General features: G+C 41.3%; 1 protein-coding gene across 1 annotated transcript in view; it reads left to right on the forward strand.

Moving 5' to 3' along the window:
• Window positions 1–15,350, forward strand: part of CHN2 (chimerin 2) — a 335,941-nt gene that overhangs the window by 159,674 nt on the left and 160,917 nt on the right. Inside the window, exons 2-3 of the mRNA XM_029232904.1 lie at window positions 3,602–3,640; window positions 12,920–12,975. Coding sequence (XP_029088737.1) covers window positions 3,602–3,640; window positions 12,920–12,975 — 95 coding nt within the window. The remainder of the gene's footprint in view (window positions 1–3,601; window positions 3,641–12,919; window positions 12,976–15,350) is intronic.

A 15,350-nucleotide genomic window follows, 5' to 3' on the forward strand; every position in this document is an offset into this window, starting at 1 on the left:
TATATAACTTTTTTCCTGATGTTAGTCTGTAAAGTAGGATGGACTGCCTGGTAAGGATGACAGTGTGTCAGAGGCTGGAGGGCAGAGCTCCCTGCTCTGATCCCACCTCTGCCTCCCGCTTGTTTTATGACCTTGAGAAAGCCACTTCATCTTTCTCATTTCATGTTCCTCATTTGCTAAATGAGGAAGGTGAACTAAATGATCTAGAAAACCTATTCCAGGTTTAAAAAAAAAATACGGTGTCAGGCTATCCAAGAGTAAAGCAGATTTTTAAAAAATATTGTGTGAAACTGGGACAAATGTGATGTTGGCGGGGCCATGTTGGACGCGGCTAAAGGTTCGTGTCAACATAATAAAAATGTTTTGTGCCTTGTCTCTTGGCCAAGGCCTCCTGACAGTCTGCTTTAGTGGCTTGTGAAACAAATCCCTAAGACCAAGGTAGTTATAGTTGTTCCACTGAAGCGTGACAAATGGCCTCTCACTTTGAATGCGTTTATGAGAAAGGAAAACCTTCCATGACAACAGCAGTGGAACTTAGTTACAGGCTCCAGGTCTGGGGGCAAGAATGGAGATAGTCACTGGCTGTGGCCAAGCGAGAGAAGACAAGAGCCTGAGCTCACCTGGGAAGAACCAGGACCGGGTGATATAACAGTGACAACAGCACAATGACAATATTAGTGGGGCTTCATGGAGAACTTGCTATTTGCCAGGCACAGTCCCAAGAACTTTATATATATTATCTCATTTAATTGACACAATAGCCCTAAGAGATCGGTTCTGAGGTTGGTACATTTATTTTTCTGTTTTATAAAGATAAGTTTTGAGAGGCTCTTAAAAGAAGTTGAGTAACATGCTTCTCATTATTCAGCCAGTAGTTGTCAGAGGTAAGATATGAACCCTGAGAGTTTGTTCATTTATTTAACACGTGCTGTTTGAATGTCTATTATGTCAGGCACCCTTCTAAGGGCCGATGAGACCTAAGTGAACGAGGCAAAATTTCTGCTTGTATGGAGTTTGGCTAATAGTGGGATGAGCCCAGTAATAACAAGCCAACGAATCAATAAATAATTTCAGATGGTAATAATAAGTGGCTGTGAAGGAGAGTGAGTGGGGTTGGGGGAAGGCTGCTTTACACAGGATTGGCAGGGGTGGCCCGTGGGAGGTGACATTTGAGCTGAGCCCTGCATGACAGAGCAAGTCAGCCATGCAAAGCTCTATTGGAGGAGAGTTCTTACATGGAGGGTCCACAGGAGCCAAGGCCAGGGGCTCAGAAGAACTTGGCTTGTTCTAGGAAGAGAGAGAAGGCCAATATGGCTGGATGATACATGAAAAGGGGGGCAGTGCCTGCAATGGAGTGAGGAGGAGGGCAGGGACCAGAGGACACAGGGCCTTGGAGGCCACAGTATAATGTTTGTATTTTATTCCAAGTGCAGATGGGAGACATTGGAGGATTTTAAGCAAGGGAGCATTGTGATCTCCCGTCTCTGTGGATGGCTTTCTTTACCTCTATGTGCAGTTGCCAACAAGAAGCAACCAGAAGGGAATAAGGTGTTTATGTGCAGGGAAGCCTAAATGAAAGTTTATAGGTTAGGAGCCAGCATTTCAGATGAATCAAAATTCTAGGTTTTTCACAGAGCAAGACTGAAATGAACAGTGAGAGACCATCTAATCCAAACTTCTGACTTTAGGTAAGAAGACCTTAGGAAATCCAAGTTGAGCATCTGAGCTATGTTTGAAAACCTGCATTAAGGAGACTGTTTATTTTGGGGGGAACTTCCCTGACTATGTAGAAAGCTGCACTCTAGGTTCTGAATATTCTTGACAACTTCTTGGTCTGGGGGTTGTACTTACCTTATAGAGTAAATCTCATCCAAAATAACAAGACAGCTTTGGGTAGATGACATCTCAGGGATTCATACTTCCATGCAGTCTGGTATGTGTGTGTGTGTGTGTGTGTGTGTGTGAGCGCGTGCACGCGCGCGCATGCATATTAATCTTTATATTTGAAAAATATTTTTGAAGGTGTCATCAATATTTTAACATTCAGGACCTGGTTTTTCTGGTGAGATGGTATTGTATGGATGGTTCTAGAATTTTGTTGTAAACTCGGCAACATGATTTATTTTATTTGAATGTTATTATAAACAAACACTCATCTTAACCCATTAAAATTGGTCTGTGTCACATATAAGATGAAATTAATTGCTTCTTTAGGTTAAAAGCTCCATATTACATTGTCTACTTTGACAAAAGAATTAAGAGCTTCACTGTTATTTAGCAAACTAGGTTTGAATAACAACATAAACCATTATTAGTACACTGTATTTGTGTGTGTGCCTATGTGGCTGATTATCCGTAGGTAGGTTCCTGACGATGCAAGCCTAAGAATCCAGATGCATTTGTATGAAACTATCTTAGGAGGTGTTTAGTTGCCTCTGTGATAGGATGGGCCCCAGAAAGCAAGTATGAATTGTGAAAGAACTTAATTTAAGCTACATAACTGTAATTGAGTAGGATTTGGGGAAGTTCACCACTCTTGAGTTACTTTTTATTTATAGTAAGTATATTTGTTTCTCAGGAGGGGAAAAATTCTCAAACTATCTTACTGCATGAGATCAGAAAATTTCTGTTCCTTTGCATGAAAGTAGTATGTGACAGTAGCACAAGGACAAAGGCAGCATAAGGATGGGTGTGGGATGCCATAGACGTGCAGGATGACAAAAACAGAGTTTCCTTATCAAAAAGCACTGAATTAGAGAACTCTTAAAGCTTCCCCAGCTTAACATTCTATGAGTCGGGGAAAAGGATTTTTCCCTCTGGCTGCTTAAGCTAGAGAATGTTTTACCAAGACCTTAGCTATGAGCTCAGGAGGACTCTAATAACTCCGTCAAAATTATAAATTCAGCTGTCAGCACTGGGATTGTTGAGTTGACTGAACAAGCAGATTTTCTCCATCGTCTGCTTTCTAGATTGATGAATAACAATTTCGTCCTCTCCATTTTGTTGTAACTCTTTCACTCTGACACTGATTGCTGAGAGGTTTTCTGGAAATTTCCTAAGTCACAAACTGGAGTAAATTCAAGGATATAATGTGATTCCAATTGAATCATCAGTGTCTCAGCTGTTAGACCCAGGAGTTCAGTTGGTTGAGTCGTACAACTTCAACAGATTTAATATTACATACTTGCCACTTTGTGTCTTGCCCTCGAGTCTTGATAAATGGGCTAAAGGTCTGACTGGAATCTGTGAGATAAATTATATGTTTATTATGCCAAGTTAAGTAAATACTGTTTGAAAGGATTACTGGAGGGTACAATCAAGTTAATTGCTTTAAAAATCTTTTTTGATTTACTGGGCTCTATGAAAATGGTTAAGCAATTGATTCTGTCATGGTAAGTGACATGAAGAAAGTGGTGTTGGATCCACAAGGGTTGCCATATACACTTCCCCCCTCATGCCTGGAACTGTCCCGTAAATGAGCTGAGAGGCCCCCAGGACCAGAAAGCAAGTACTGCTGACAGACAGTTGTTCCTCCAGAGAAGACACAAGTTGACAGTTTGATGTTCAAGCTGACGGATTGCTTTCTTTCTTTTTATTCTAGATGCTGAAGAATACCAGCCTCCGATATGGAAATCCTACTGTGAGTACCTAAAATCATAATGTCCTCAGAAGTCTTTAGTCGGCCTGCCTTTTGAACAATTTTTGCTGTTGATTTAGTGCACACAAACTCTCGCATCACAGCACTGCAAACCCAAATGTCTCTTTCTCTGCTAAGGAAAGATATTGGTCAGAGAGAACTGGAAGAGCCCTGTCCCCTGGCCAGGACCTCGGAGAGCCAGCTGCCTGTGACCCGCTTAGGGAAATGCTTAGGGAAAAAAAAGATGGACATTCTGACTCTCTACCTTTCTTTGGGACTTTCCTTGTCTTCCTTCCTTCCTTCTTTCCATCCTTCCTTCCTCTTTTTATTCACAGTTGGTCAGCAAGGGTAAGTGTGTTGACTTCCATGAATTATGTTCCTGGCTGTTCATCTTAAAGCTGTAATATCAAATGACATTTACCACAGAAAAATTAACAGATAGCAATGGATAATGTTTGGTCACTTAGGGTGACTCCTTAGAAACAGAGATCATTATCTGATCATCGGTCATCAATCCGTCTCCCCTCATGAAGGCAGGCACTTGTCATCACCTCAAGCTGGTTTTCTGTTTCCTTAGTATCATCCTCCTGACTAAGTAATTCTCCAGAGATAGAGGGGAGGAGTGTGGTGTGGGGAGCCCACTGTGCTGAGAGCCAGGGGAACAGGCTCTCATTCAGGCTCTGCTTCTAGACAGCAATAATAAGAATAATTATTTCTATCATTATTGCCGTTCCCCTTGTTTCTACCGCCTGTTGAGACCTGGAGTGTGCCAGCCACCACGCTAGCTCTGTGCCTCAAGTCGCAAATCGCACCACAGCCCTAAGCGACCAGTACCACCCTTATCCCTGTTTCACGTACAAAGAAACCACAGCTCAGAGGGGTTCAGTAACTTGGCAGAGGTTTTATGAGAAACCTTGGAGTGGCATTCAGAGTGGAGCCCAGAAGCAAGTCAGACTGACAGGCTGCAAGTTGCCAATCTTTTTTTCTTTCTATTTAAAATTGTATACATAAGTATATAGATAAGTATATAGATAAGTATATACATACACACAGACACACATATGCATATACCTGTGTATGTACGTATTTGTTACAAAAGCAATACAAAGCTACATAAAAGACAAACAGTAGAGAAATACATAAAGCTGGGAGCAAAAATTTCCCATAGGCCACATACCAGTTCTCACCCCATATTCCACTCCTCTTTTCCAGTCACTGACCCTGTCAATTTTGGAAAGCATATCTTTCCAAGTGTTTAAAATACACATGCCTAATAGTTTGTTGTTGTTCCCTTTTGTAAAAATGGGTTTATGCTGTACCCGGTGTCCTTCAACTTGCTTGTTTCACTTCGCAAATACCTTGTTTTTATCTTCCTATTTCAGCATATAGAGAGGCACCTCGTTCTTTATTACATGAGTCTGTTCTTCCATCTGTGAAATAAAGGGGTGGTTCTGGGTCTCTAAGGGCCCTTCCAATCTAATGTTATGCATTCTGATCTTCTGTTTTAAAAGGCAATGCTAATGACTAAGTAATTGGATGGTTTTGTTTGTTTGTTTCCTAATGGAGTGTGAAGCGCTCTGGCAGTAAATCAACGAAATATCTGTAGTGAGGGTATTGGGGGTCCCGTGACTCACTGTTCCTTGCACTGCCTTACACACAGCCTTGCGTACGTTAACTACGCAATAAATATTTGTTGAGTGAATGCCACCGCAGAGAGCTTTACTGAAGCGAGAAGATGGCACTGGCTCAAATTCATTTCACTTTTTCTAAGAGACCTTGGGCCACCCAGTGTATCCCTTAAAAGCACTTTTATGTCCTAAGGAAACCAGAAAAGGTGTTGTTAATTACATGTTCCAATATCAATTTTACCAGAGTATATTGGTTTTAAGTTTGATTTTTTGATCTAAGCAAGTTGTGTGTGTGCGTGTGCTTAATTTGCTCTAGGATCATAAAACTTTAGATGCAGAAGGGATAGTTGAGTCCATTTAATACAGACCTAATGACATATATGAAGTTCCTCTTTATTATACTCAACTAATAGTCATCCAGGCTGTATTTGAGGGTCTCTAGTGATGCAGAACTCTACAACTGAAGGGAGTATGCCAACAGCAGGGCCATCCACGGCATCACAAACAGGTTGATCGAAGATCCACAGGGTACTACTGAGAAAGCACTCTCTTTTGGTTATCCTGAGTCCATTAATTCTTTGAGTTAGGGTGTTGGACTACTATAAACTCATCTAACAATATCATTACCAAGCTCATGCTACTCCCTCTTATTCCCAAGTTTATCATCTACTCATTTGGTCTTTCAGCAGACATACATTATAAGCATTAGGATAAGCTTTAGGAATCAACAGCAGCTAAAATGTGGCCCATACTTTCCTCCAATTTACAGTCTAGAAAGGGAGACAGATGTAACCAATTACCATGCAGATGGACTGAAGCAACAATATGCTGCTCCTCTACCTCCTGGGATTAGAGAAGACTTTATAAAAGAGGTTAAATTTGCATGTGGGTCTTGAAGGATAAATAAGGAGAAGAAATCCGAGGGCCTTGAAAAACTTCTTGAGATACATGTTAATATCCAAGTATGTTAAAACAATAGTATTTTCCTTATCTGAAAATCCAACAAACCTATCAGAATATGAAATTTGTTTGTTTTTAAATAACCTGTTGGTAAACCCATTCCGAACCTCAGGAATCACCAAGTTGTTTCTCTTTGAAATACTCACAGACCATCCTTTCAGAGATTAATTTTACTTGTTGATGTCAAACTCATTAACATATCATCTATGGAATCCATACTTGCCCATCACACACTTAATTTTCCAGCTTTGGCATTTATTCGGTACTTTGAAATTTCTCATACATTTACCAGATGCAGTTCCTTTTTGCCATATTATAGGACTTGGTTTGAAAACTGATTGTTTACAATGATTATAGGAGTATATAGATATGTCTTTGCTTTCATCCATCACCTATTGTTGGCTGTTAACACTGACTTATTTGATATCAGATTCTTATTATGAAGCCTTAGTCCCAATTATAACGTTACTCCTAAAAGAAAATTATTCTGCCTCATAATGATCCACTTTAAGAAGCTGTTTTTAAATTTTAATGCTAATTGCAATGCTCTTACGTGCAAGTAACAGAATATTCCTCTCAAGCGCATTGATTGACATAAGCAAAAAGTCTAGAGGCACTGGCTTCAGGCATGAGTTGGTCCAGCAACTCAAATGACATTACTAGAACCCAATGTGTACCTCTTCCGTTCTTGGCTCTACTTCCCTAGGTTTGTCTCCACTGTTAGTAGGCTTTTCTCTTGTAACCCCCAGAGAGCTACCAATAGCACCAGGGCTACCACATCCACATTTAAGAGCAACAGGCAGAAGGACAGTCTACTGCAAGCAGAAGTCTTAGAATTGAGTCTCAGCCCTATTTGACATGGGTTCCCAACCCTGACTCCATCACTGTGGTCAGAGAGTTGAGATATACTAACTGCCCTAAACCCATCAGGGCTCACCACTGGAACTCAGGAGGGATTACATAGGAGTGACTGGAAACTTTGGAGTACCGTTAAAATGGGGAAGATGGAAATGGATGCCTAGAAGGCAACCAATGAATGTCTGATTTAGAAATTTAGAAGAATAAGGAACCTTAGAAATCAACTCTCTAAATATTTTCTATAAAGTAGATTGCTTATTAATTTATTCATTCAACAAATGCATATTAAGTCTTTGCCTTAGACCAGGCAGTGTGCTTTGAACTGTGGGACCGCAAGGATGGATAAGACTCCATCTTGACTCAAAGAACAGTGATGCCACGTGAAGTCCCTTAAGTTCCTGCCTTTCCTGCTCCCCTTTCTTTCTTAGAAGCCAATGCTATCACTTCCTGAGCTGATTATTTGGTAAGAATAATCTTGTCCCAAAGTATCATATATCTACATCTAGTCCTTAATATGCAAGACCAAACCCCAAAACATTGGTGAAATGTATTTGGTTTCAATTCTTAAAAAAAAGCTATTTTCAAGTTTACTTTAAAAATAGTAAAGCCACATTCTAAACTTTAAGCCAGAACTATGACCTAAGCAGATGAGTTTAAAAGCCAGCCACCATGGGTACACTCTGGAAGATGTTATTGTTTAACAGGCCAAGTGCCAATTAAGCAGAAGATGCTGTGGCCAACATCTCTCCCCAGAGACTCTCCTGGGCAGCAGGTCAGGCAGTCACAGCTTGTGCCTGCTTTTCTAAAGAGGAGTTTAGAACCTCAGAATTCTGATCCATAGGCCCCCTGCATCAGAGTCACCTGGGGAGAATAGTTATAATAACTATTATTATTAATAAATATTATTTATTAATTATTAATAAATATTATTATTAATAACCTCAGCCTGACGCCAGATTTCTGAATCGGAAGAGTGGGGGGATCTGCAATTTATCACACCCCACAGGTGCTTCTTATACACACTTAGGCCTGAGACCCCCTGGTTCAAGTCTACACAGCCTCATCCTCAGGCTTTTCACTGTGCCATGGGACAAGAGGAGAACTCCATCCCCAGTAAGACTGGACATTCTGTTCGCAAGACAAGACCTGCACACAGTTGCCTGGAAGTGGGGCTCAGCCAAGAGGCCATTGAAAGCCCCTGCTATTTCTTACTCACACCCGTGAGTTCTTTCCCATGAAAACTGGGAAGACATGGGCAGTGAGCGGGGTGGTGCTGGGTCAGTGTCACAGCCAAGTGGCCAGGTTTGGCTCCTGGATCCACATGCCCTCTTAAGTGATAAGTGGCTGTTAGAGGACATCCCTGCAGGGTCTCTTAGTAGCTGACGGGTTTGGACTGGGCTTAGCATCACCCAGGCCAGGGCTTTCACTCGGCCTCCATGGAGTTGTGTTACCAGAGGATGAGCCGAGTTTTCTTACTGAAGAAAAAAATAAAACACTCTCTCAGTGAGCTCTTGATTTCTCAATCTGCTTCAGGTTTCCTGGGGAGCAGGGAATCCCCTTCTCTTACCTCCACGTTCCCTAGTGACCATCCCCACCCCATCCCCCTGCCTAACAGCTTATTCCAGAATAAGAATTCTCTCTTGTGCTGCAAGGACCCAGGGCTGGGGAGTGCCTGGGACAGATTTGGAGCATTGCCGCAGAAGCACAGTCCATCATCTCGCCCCTTAGCACACAGAATCACCCAAGCAGCGACATTTGTTATTGCATTTTGCTTGTGACGTGGGTTTGTTGAACAAAGAAAATTCAAGAAATGACATTTTCAAGATTATGTGACATGTTTCAGTTATATTAAATGGGCCTCATGGATGTTTGTTTCGTTATAGCCAACCTTGAAAATGAGGGACTGGGGCTGAAGCTGAGATAGAGTCTAGGGCCCCATTTTTTTCTGTGGCTGCCATGGCAATTGGTTGTCATCTCATTATCTTTATAGAGACATATTATTCAGATGGCAAACAGGCTTTGTCAATTTCTATTGCTTGGAACAGCACTGAGCAGATTTTGTAGATCCTGAGACCGGCTCACTGAAAAATAATGATTGATTAATGATGTGTGCTGCCCAGAGACCAGCAAGGAGAGGTGGCACCCCTGGCTTGAGGGTTTTTCAGCGACTCCCCCACCAAAGTTACTCCTAGCTGGGGCTATTTCCAGTTGTAAGACTGGTGAATGACCATGTATCTCTTTACTCAGAGGATACAGCTAAGGGCTTTAGCCTGTTGACACAGGAGAGGAACTGTCCCTTACATTCCTTCTCCTGTAACCTCTGTGATTGTTAATGGCGTCTCAATCTTTCAAGCATTCAAGGCCCTTTCCTCCATTCAATTTGTAATCCAGCCCTGGCCATCCCCCTCTGCAATCAACTCACCTCCTCTTAGTGTTGTCCTAACTCGTACTTTCAGGATCTCCTTTACATACAACTAAAATACAATTCTTTTTTGCTTCCCTGCCTCCAAGGATCCCCCTCCGATCGTTCCTTCAGTGAAGCAAAGGGCAGTGGCCCCCGCTCCTGACTGTGTGTTGGAATCTCCCAAAGACCTTTAAAAAGAACATATTTCGGGGCCCCTTGCCAGGCTGGCAGAGTGAGCATGGCCAGAGACGATGGTGTCTGAAAATCTGTATTTTATAATTATATAATTTATATTTTAGCTCTTCAAAGATTCTAATGCAAGCAGCCCCACTTGGGACCTCTCCACCATCTGCTTTAGGGAACCACTGGTGAGGTGAAAAATATAGACCTTGGGACCTGGAAATCAGGCCTTAAATCTTGATTTCATCATATTATCTGCGTGACCTTGAGCTCCTTCACAGCTTGACGTCTCCACTACTTTGTCACTGAGGTGGAGAATAACAGTTACCTTGGAGGTTTGTTGGGAGGAGTAAATGAGGAAATGTAGATAAGGTGTCTGGCACACAGTAGGTCTTCAGAAAATGAGAACTTCTATTTTTCTGAACAGTCTTATCCTTATTGTCATTATTCTGAAACAGACCAAATCATGTCACCTCCCTGCTCAAAACACGTCACTGTCCCCCCATTGTTGACAGAAGAACGTCCATGCTTCCTACCATGACCTTCAAGGTTCAGTCCCACATGGCCTCCTCCCACATCTGCCCACCCCGGGGCAACAGCACACTGGACTCTCACTGACCAATCAGCATGTCATTCCCTTTTACTGGTGGGGCTCTTTCCTCTATCTGTACCCCCCTCTCTTTTCTCTACCTGTGGACACCCTGCTAACTCTTCAAGAAGAGCTCCATGCTTCTCCCCTCAGGAAGCCATCCTGACCACCTGAGTAAAAAGAACTGCTTCCTCCTCTGCCCTTAATTAAAGCACTTGGCCCTTCCTGGTTTTGTTTCTCCACATGTATCTCCCTCACTGAATCAGTGTCCTTGAAGGAATGGCTTGTGACCCATGAGTCAATGCATACAAATATGCATTAAGCATCTACTATGTGCCACGCACTGTTCTAGGCGCTGAGCGTCCCACAGTGGACAGAACAAAGTCCCTGCCCCCAAAGAGCCTACACATTAGTCTAGGGAGACAGCACACAAAATAAACAAATACAGCGTGTTAATGGTGATGAGTACTGTGAAGAAACGTGAAATGGTGTAAAGGTAGCGGAGTGATGGCATGGAATTTTATACCAAGTCAGGGAAGACCTGAATGAAGGGGGAGGAGTGCCATCTAAACATCTTGGGAAAGTGCAATCCAGGTGGAGGGCACAGCAAGTGCAAAGGCCCTGAGGCATGGAAAAATAAACCTGGGCTTTGGAATCGAAAGGATACATTTTAGCTGGATGGTCTGGGGCAAATATTTCACTTCTGGATACTTATTTCCTCATATAAAATATGAGAATGGTAATGATACGTTCTGTCCTCGGAGCTCTTGTGAAGGTTCAATAAGACATTGTTCCTGCCACATAACAGGTACTCGATATGCTGGTTCCCTTCTCTTCTCTCTTCCCCTCCATCCTCACAGCCTCCACATAATGCTGACTGTGGTATCTGTTCTACGGCAGATGTTCAAATATTTGCCGATATGAATTGCAAGCGTGCGCTTAGCTTAAAATGCTTCTCTCATAACAGCTGTACTTCCTTTGCCACCTTCGAGGGAAGCATTAAAAACGGTGTTCACAAAACTGTTCCAGCCATGCCCCCCACATATAACTGCTGGCTTCCGAGGGCATTGACAATGGGAAGAGAAGAGAGGATAGGATTCTCTGGATGTGGGTTCTGCAATTGCTCTAAAGCTCTGTGATTCTAGGAGATGCCCCCTTTGGTTCCCTTTACACTCATTAACAGCAAAACCCTGCTGAAAAGCAGTTAGTTGCTGTTGGGGCTCATTCGAGAGGAATAAAGGATTCCATGCAGACTCTGTTGTGATTTAAGGAGAGCATGGGCTCTAGTGGGAGAGTCAGTGGAATGTCCAAAACTATTTCTCTATTTTTAGCCAGTTCTTCCTCATGTTTCCTCCTGCACAAGGAGCCTTCTCTGACCTGTCTCTGATACATGGCTACAGTTGTCCTTAAGTGACACAGGCATCATCATTAGTGTGGGCAACCTAAGCTTAGAAATGCGACACGTTAAAACATCCATATGAGGGTTAGATGGTTTCTTCTCTGTTAGGAAGCTGAATCATCTACCCTTAATTAGGTAAGAAAATAACCATGTTGAGCTGAAGGCATTGGGGAGCCATAGGTACAAAATACATCTCATCATTTCCACCTCTGTTTCCATGTGACCATCTGCCCTTCAGTTAAAATTTCTTTTTTTAATTTTTAGACCTAAGAATAAGCCAGAAGTTTTTGCTTCTCTTATTACATTTTCCAGAAGACTTTATGTGATCTAGTTTTTAACTTTTCATAGATGTATTCTATGATATGATTCATAGATTTATTTGACATTAATTATTCCCTCTTCAAGATTCTGAAGATAACATCAAGGAGGTTTATTTTCAACCTCTATTTCCATGGAAGTAGAATCCCAAGGTACCTGCATAGAGTAGCTTTTCCTCTAAGAGAAGTAATCAAACTAGCTGAGCAGCAGAAAATCACTCATTATAGTCTGAAAAATTACAAATAATATTCTGATAAATTACATTTTTGTATACAGTTACCTGCTTTCCTCCATGCCCAAGCCTGAAAGCCTGTCTTTAAAACAGGATATAAGAGAGTTATTATTATTTAAGATACTAAAGGGCCCAAGCAAAAGGAATGACAGTGGGTGGGAAATAGTCAAGTAGATAAGTATCCGTGATGATGGACAGGGCAAAAATGGAACTCGTGAAAAGAGAAATGAGTTGGGGCTTCATTCACTCACAGAATCAGCTGTGTCTCTGTCCATAACTGTAACATTTCAGAGAATGCCACTCCTCTTCTAATGCCAGTCTTTCCCTGGTATGTCAAGAAACATCAGCATTGAGATTCAGGAATCCTATTACATGATCTTACTACCTAGGTACTCAAAAGTACAACTTCATCTTTAAAATTGTCGAAAGAATTTTAGTCCTATCTAGTCTTCCAAGAAAGCCATAACATGAACAATGCCAGTAACAATTATGACACTAAACTGTCCTTATAAGAATTTTTAAAAATCAATTTTGCCCGTTTATATTCATTGTGACTAATTTCCATTTAAATGATCTGCCTTTATTTAGTCTAACCTTTGTTTCTTGGTTGAGAAATTTGCAGTTCTTGAAAGGTGGTTAGGTGGAACTGTTTGAAGGCATGTTGGTATGTGCTAATGCTCTTTAATTATAATTCTCTCTTTTTATATTTGGCAGTATATCAGTTACAGCAAGAGGCCCCTCGTCCCAAGAGGATCATTTGCCCTGGGGAGGTCAGTACTCAGCTATTTCTGATACACCTCGTTAAATATGATGAATGGTCAGCACTTTGTTCATATTGGAGGACCTTCAGATTTCCTGGGAGTTGATTTCATTTAATGTTTGTTAAAGTGTCACCAAATTTAACATCTAAATCATCTATATTTTGAAATCAGGTATTATTTGAAAAATACTAACTTGGAATCAGAAGTCTTACATTTTTCACTACTACAGAGGCAAATTAGGCATCCTTTGTAAACTCTCCAAAATGTGTGTTCTGGTTGTTTTCTTTGTTCCTGCAGTTTTGATACTTTTATCACTTTTTTATTATGAAATGCTTCCAAAAGAGAAAATGCAGAGAATGATAAATATCTGGATACTCTCAACACCCATATTTAGCAAACCTTTACATTTTGTCATATTAAAAAAAAAATCCCTACGAGAAAAGTGACTGGGTTTTTATTCTTGGAGATAAGCTTAAAAATATATTGACTCATAAAAATGCTTACCAGGCACAGAACTTTCCCTAGCCCTCCTTTACTTATCATCTGGGATGCCAGCAAGATTTGAAAGACAGGACTAAGGCTCTGTTTTCTATTTTTATGCTGACTAGGTGCTTTAACAGCCAGACCAATATCCTTCAAACAAAGGTCCATGGGTCCTTGATTATTTTTGTTATTATGACTTCAATTAAATACAGAATAGCAGATTTCTTTTAAAGTGTCACATCTGCCTTATCAGAGGGAAAGGCTCTAATTCCAACAATCTTGAGATTTTTCCTTGAACATCAGTACTTTCTGGCAGACTGACTGGATCTGGTTTTGAATCTGTCTCAAAGACTTAGCTACATATGTACCCACACCCAGAGCCAACTTACCACTGTTTAATAAGTGTTTCTATGTGAAATTTTACTTCTGTTGAAGGGCACTGAAGTTCATCAAGTAATCTGAATTTTAATAGAGTGGACATTCTCATCCCAGAAATATAGCCCGAGAAGAGAAAATATTTGATCTGCAAGGAAAAATCCAGGATGAGGTCAAATCTTTATTTGGTGGTACGATTTTGTTCCATCACTAACCCTGCTGGCTTGTCTTTTGGTTATTAAATAATATCCAAGTAAGAGAAATATAGGATAAATACAACATTTTTAATGAGATGCTTTAATTAGGGTATTTTGGGTGAGAAATAAGAAACAAGTTGTTAAAAATTCTTTCAGTCCTACTTTACGTTTAGTATTTTGCCATCAGGAAAAATATAACCATGTGTAGGGAGTTAGAGGAGTTTAAATGTCTCCATGAAAAGAATGTTTGTAAAATTAAAATACAACTAAAGTCTCTTCCTAGGGGTATTAATAAAAAGTCTACTGGTAAGGTCGGGCACTAGAACTTGAAACCCAAAGGGATATAGTAAATATTCATTTGTTCATTTATTTTATATATATATAATATATAGATAGAGAGAGAGACTGCTCTGTTCTGACTTAGATCTAGGTGTTGGGAATACAGCAAAGAACTTGGCTATTGGTGCTTTGAGTTTCATATTAATTGTATGTAATTAAAGATATATTTAAGATGTTATCTATGGGTGGGTGTAAAAGAGAGAGAGAGAGAAAGAAAGAAACAGAAAGAAAGAGAGAGAGAAATAGAAAGAAAGAGAGAGAGAGCGAGAGAGAGAGAGAAAGAGTCCGAGCACCTCTTTGTTTCTCAAAATCCTTGGAACCATGTCTGTTGTCCTCTAAGCTAGGTGGAATGTTAGCAGTGGAGATGGGTAGATTCAGATTAGCTTCATGAAGCGTCTTCACAGGGTTCCTCTGAAACTCTTCAGACATCCTATGGGCTGAGGGTCCACAGCCTATCTCTTCAATGTCACACTTGCATCAGAAGGAAGTGCCCCAGAGGCCTTAGCAAAGCAGAGCTGTGAGCCACAAGCCACCACCATCTGCTATGACTAAAGGACATGGCGTGTGTACAGCTTTTTTCATCCTCCTTTCTAGTCTTGTAAACCAAGCTTTTCACATTTTGACCTTTATCAATCTGATTCATTAATAAGTTATGCCTGGTGGATGCTGGATTCCGGTAACTTGCCTCTAGGAATTCCATATCTCATTTCTACCAAGAAGCCTAGCACAAAATGGACATTCATCAACTCCATTTCCTCAGCAGGCAGCATGGGGCCATCCAGCCAGGCAGATGTCAGGTGATAAAGGGCCGAGTGTGCTGGAGGAACAGGTGCTGCCGAGGCGAGCGCCAGCCAGCGTAGCTTCAGGGCCCTTTGTCCTCCTGTGCAAATAATTCCTGCCCACACTGCTCGGCCTCCCAGGACTTGGCCTCCTTCTAGTGAAGGAGTGGTCGCTGGTGAAACCACTCCTGCTGCAGAGGGTGTTTTAGCA

This window comes from Monodon monoceros, unplaced genomic scaffold (genome assembly GCF_005190385.1).
Source record: "Monodon monoceros isolate NGI ecotype Baffin Bay Population unplaced genomic scaffold, NGI_Narwhal_1 Super_Scaffold_2, whole genome shotgun sequence".
NCBI lineage: Eukaryota > Metazoa > Chordata > Mammalia > Artiodactyla > Monodontidae > Monodon > Monodon monoceros.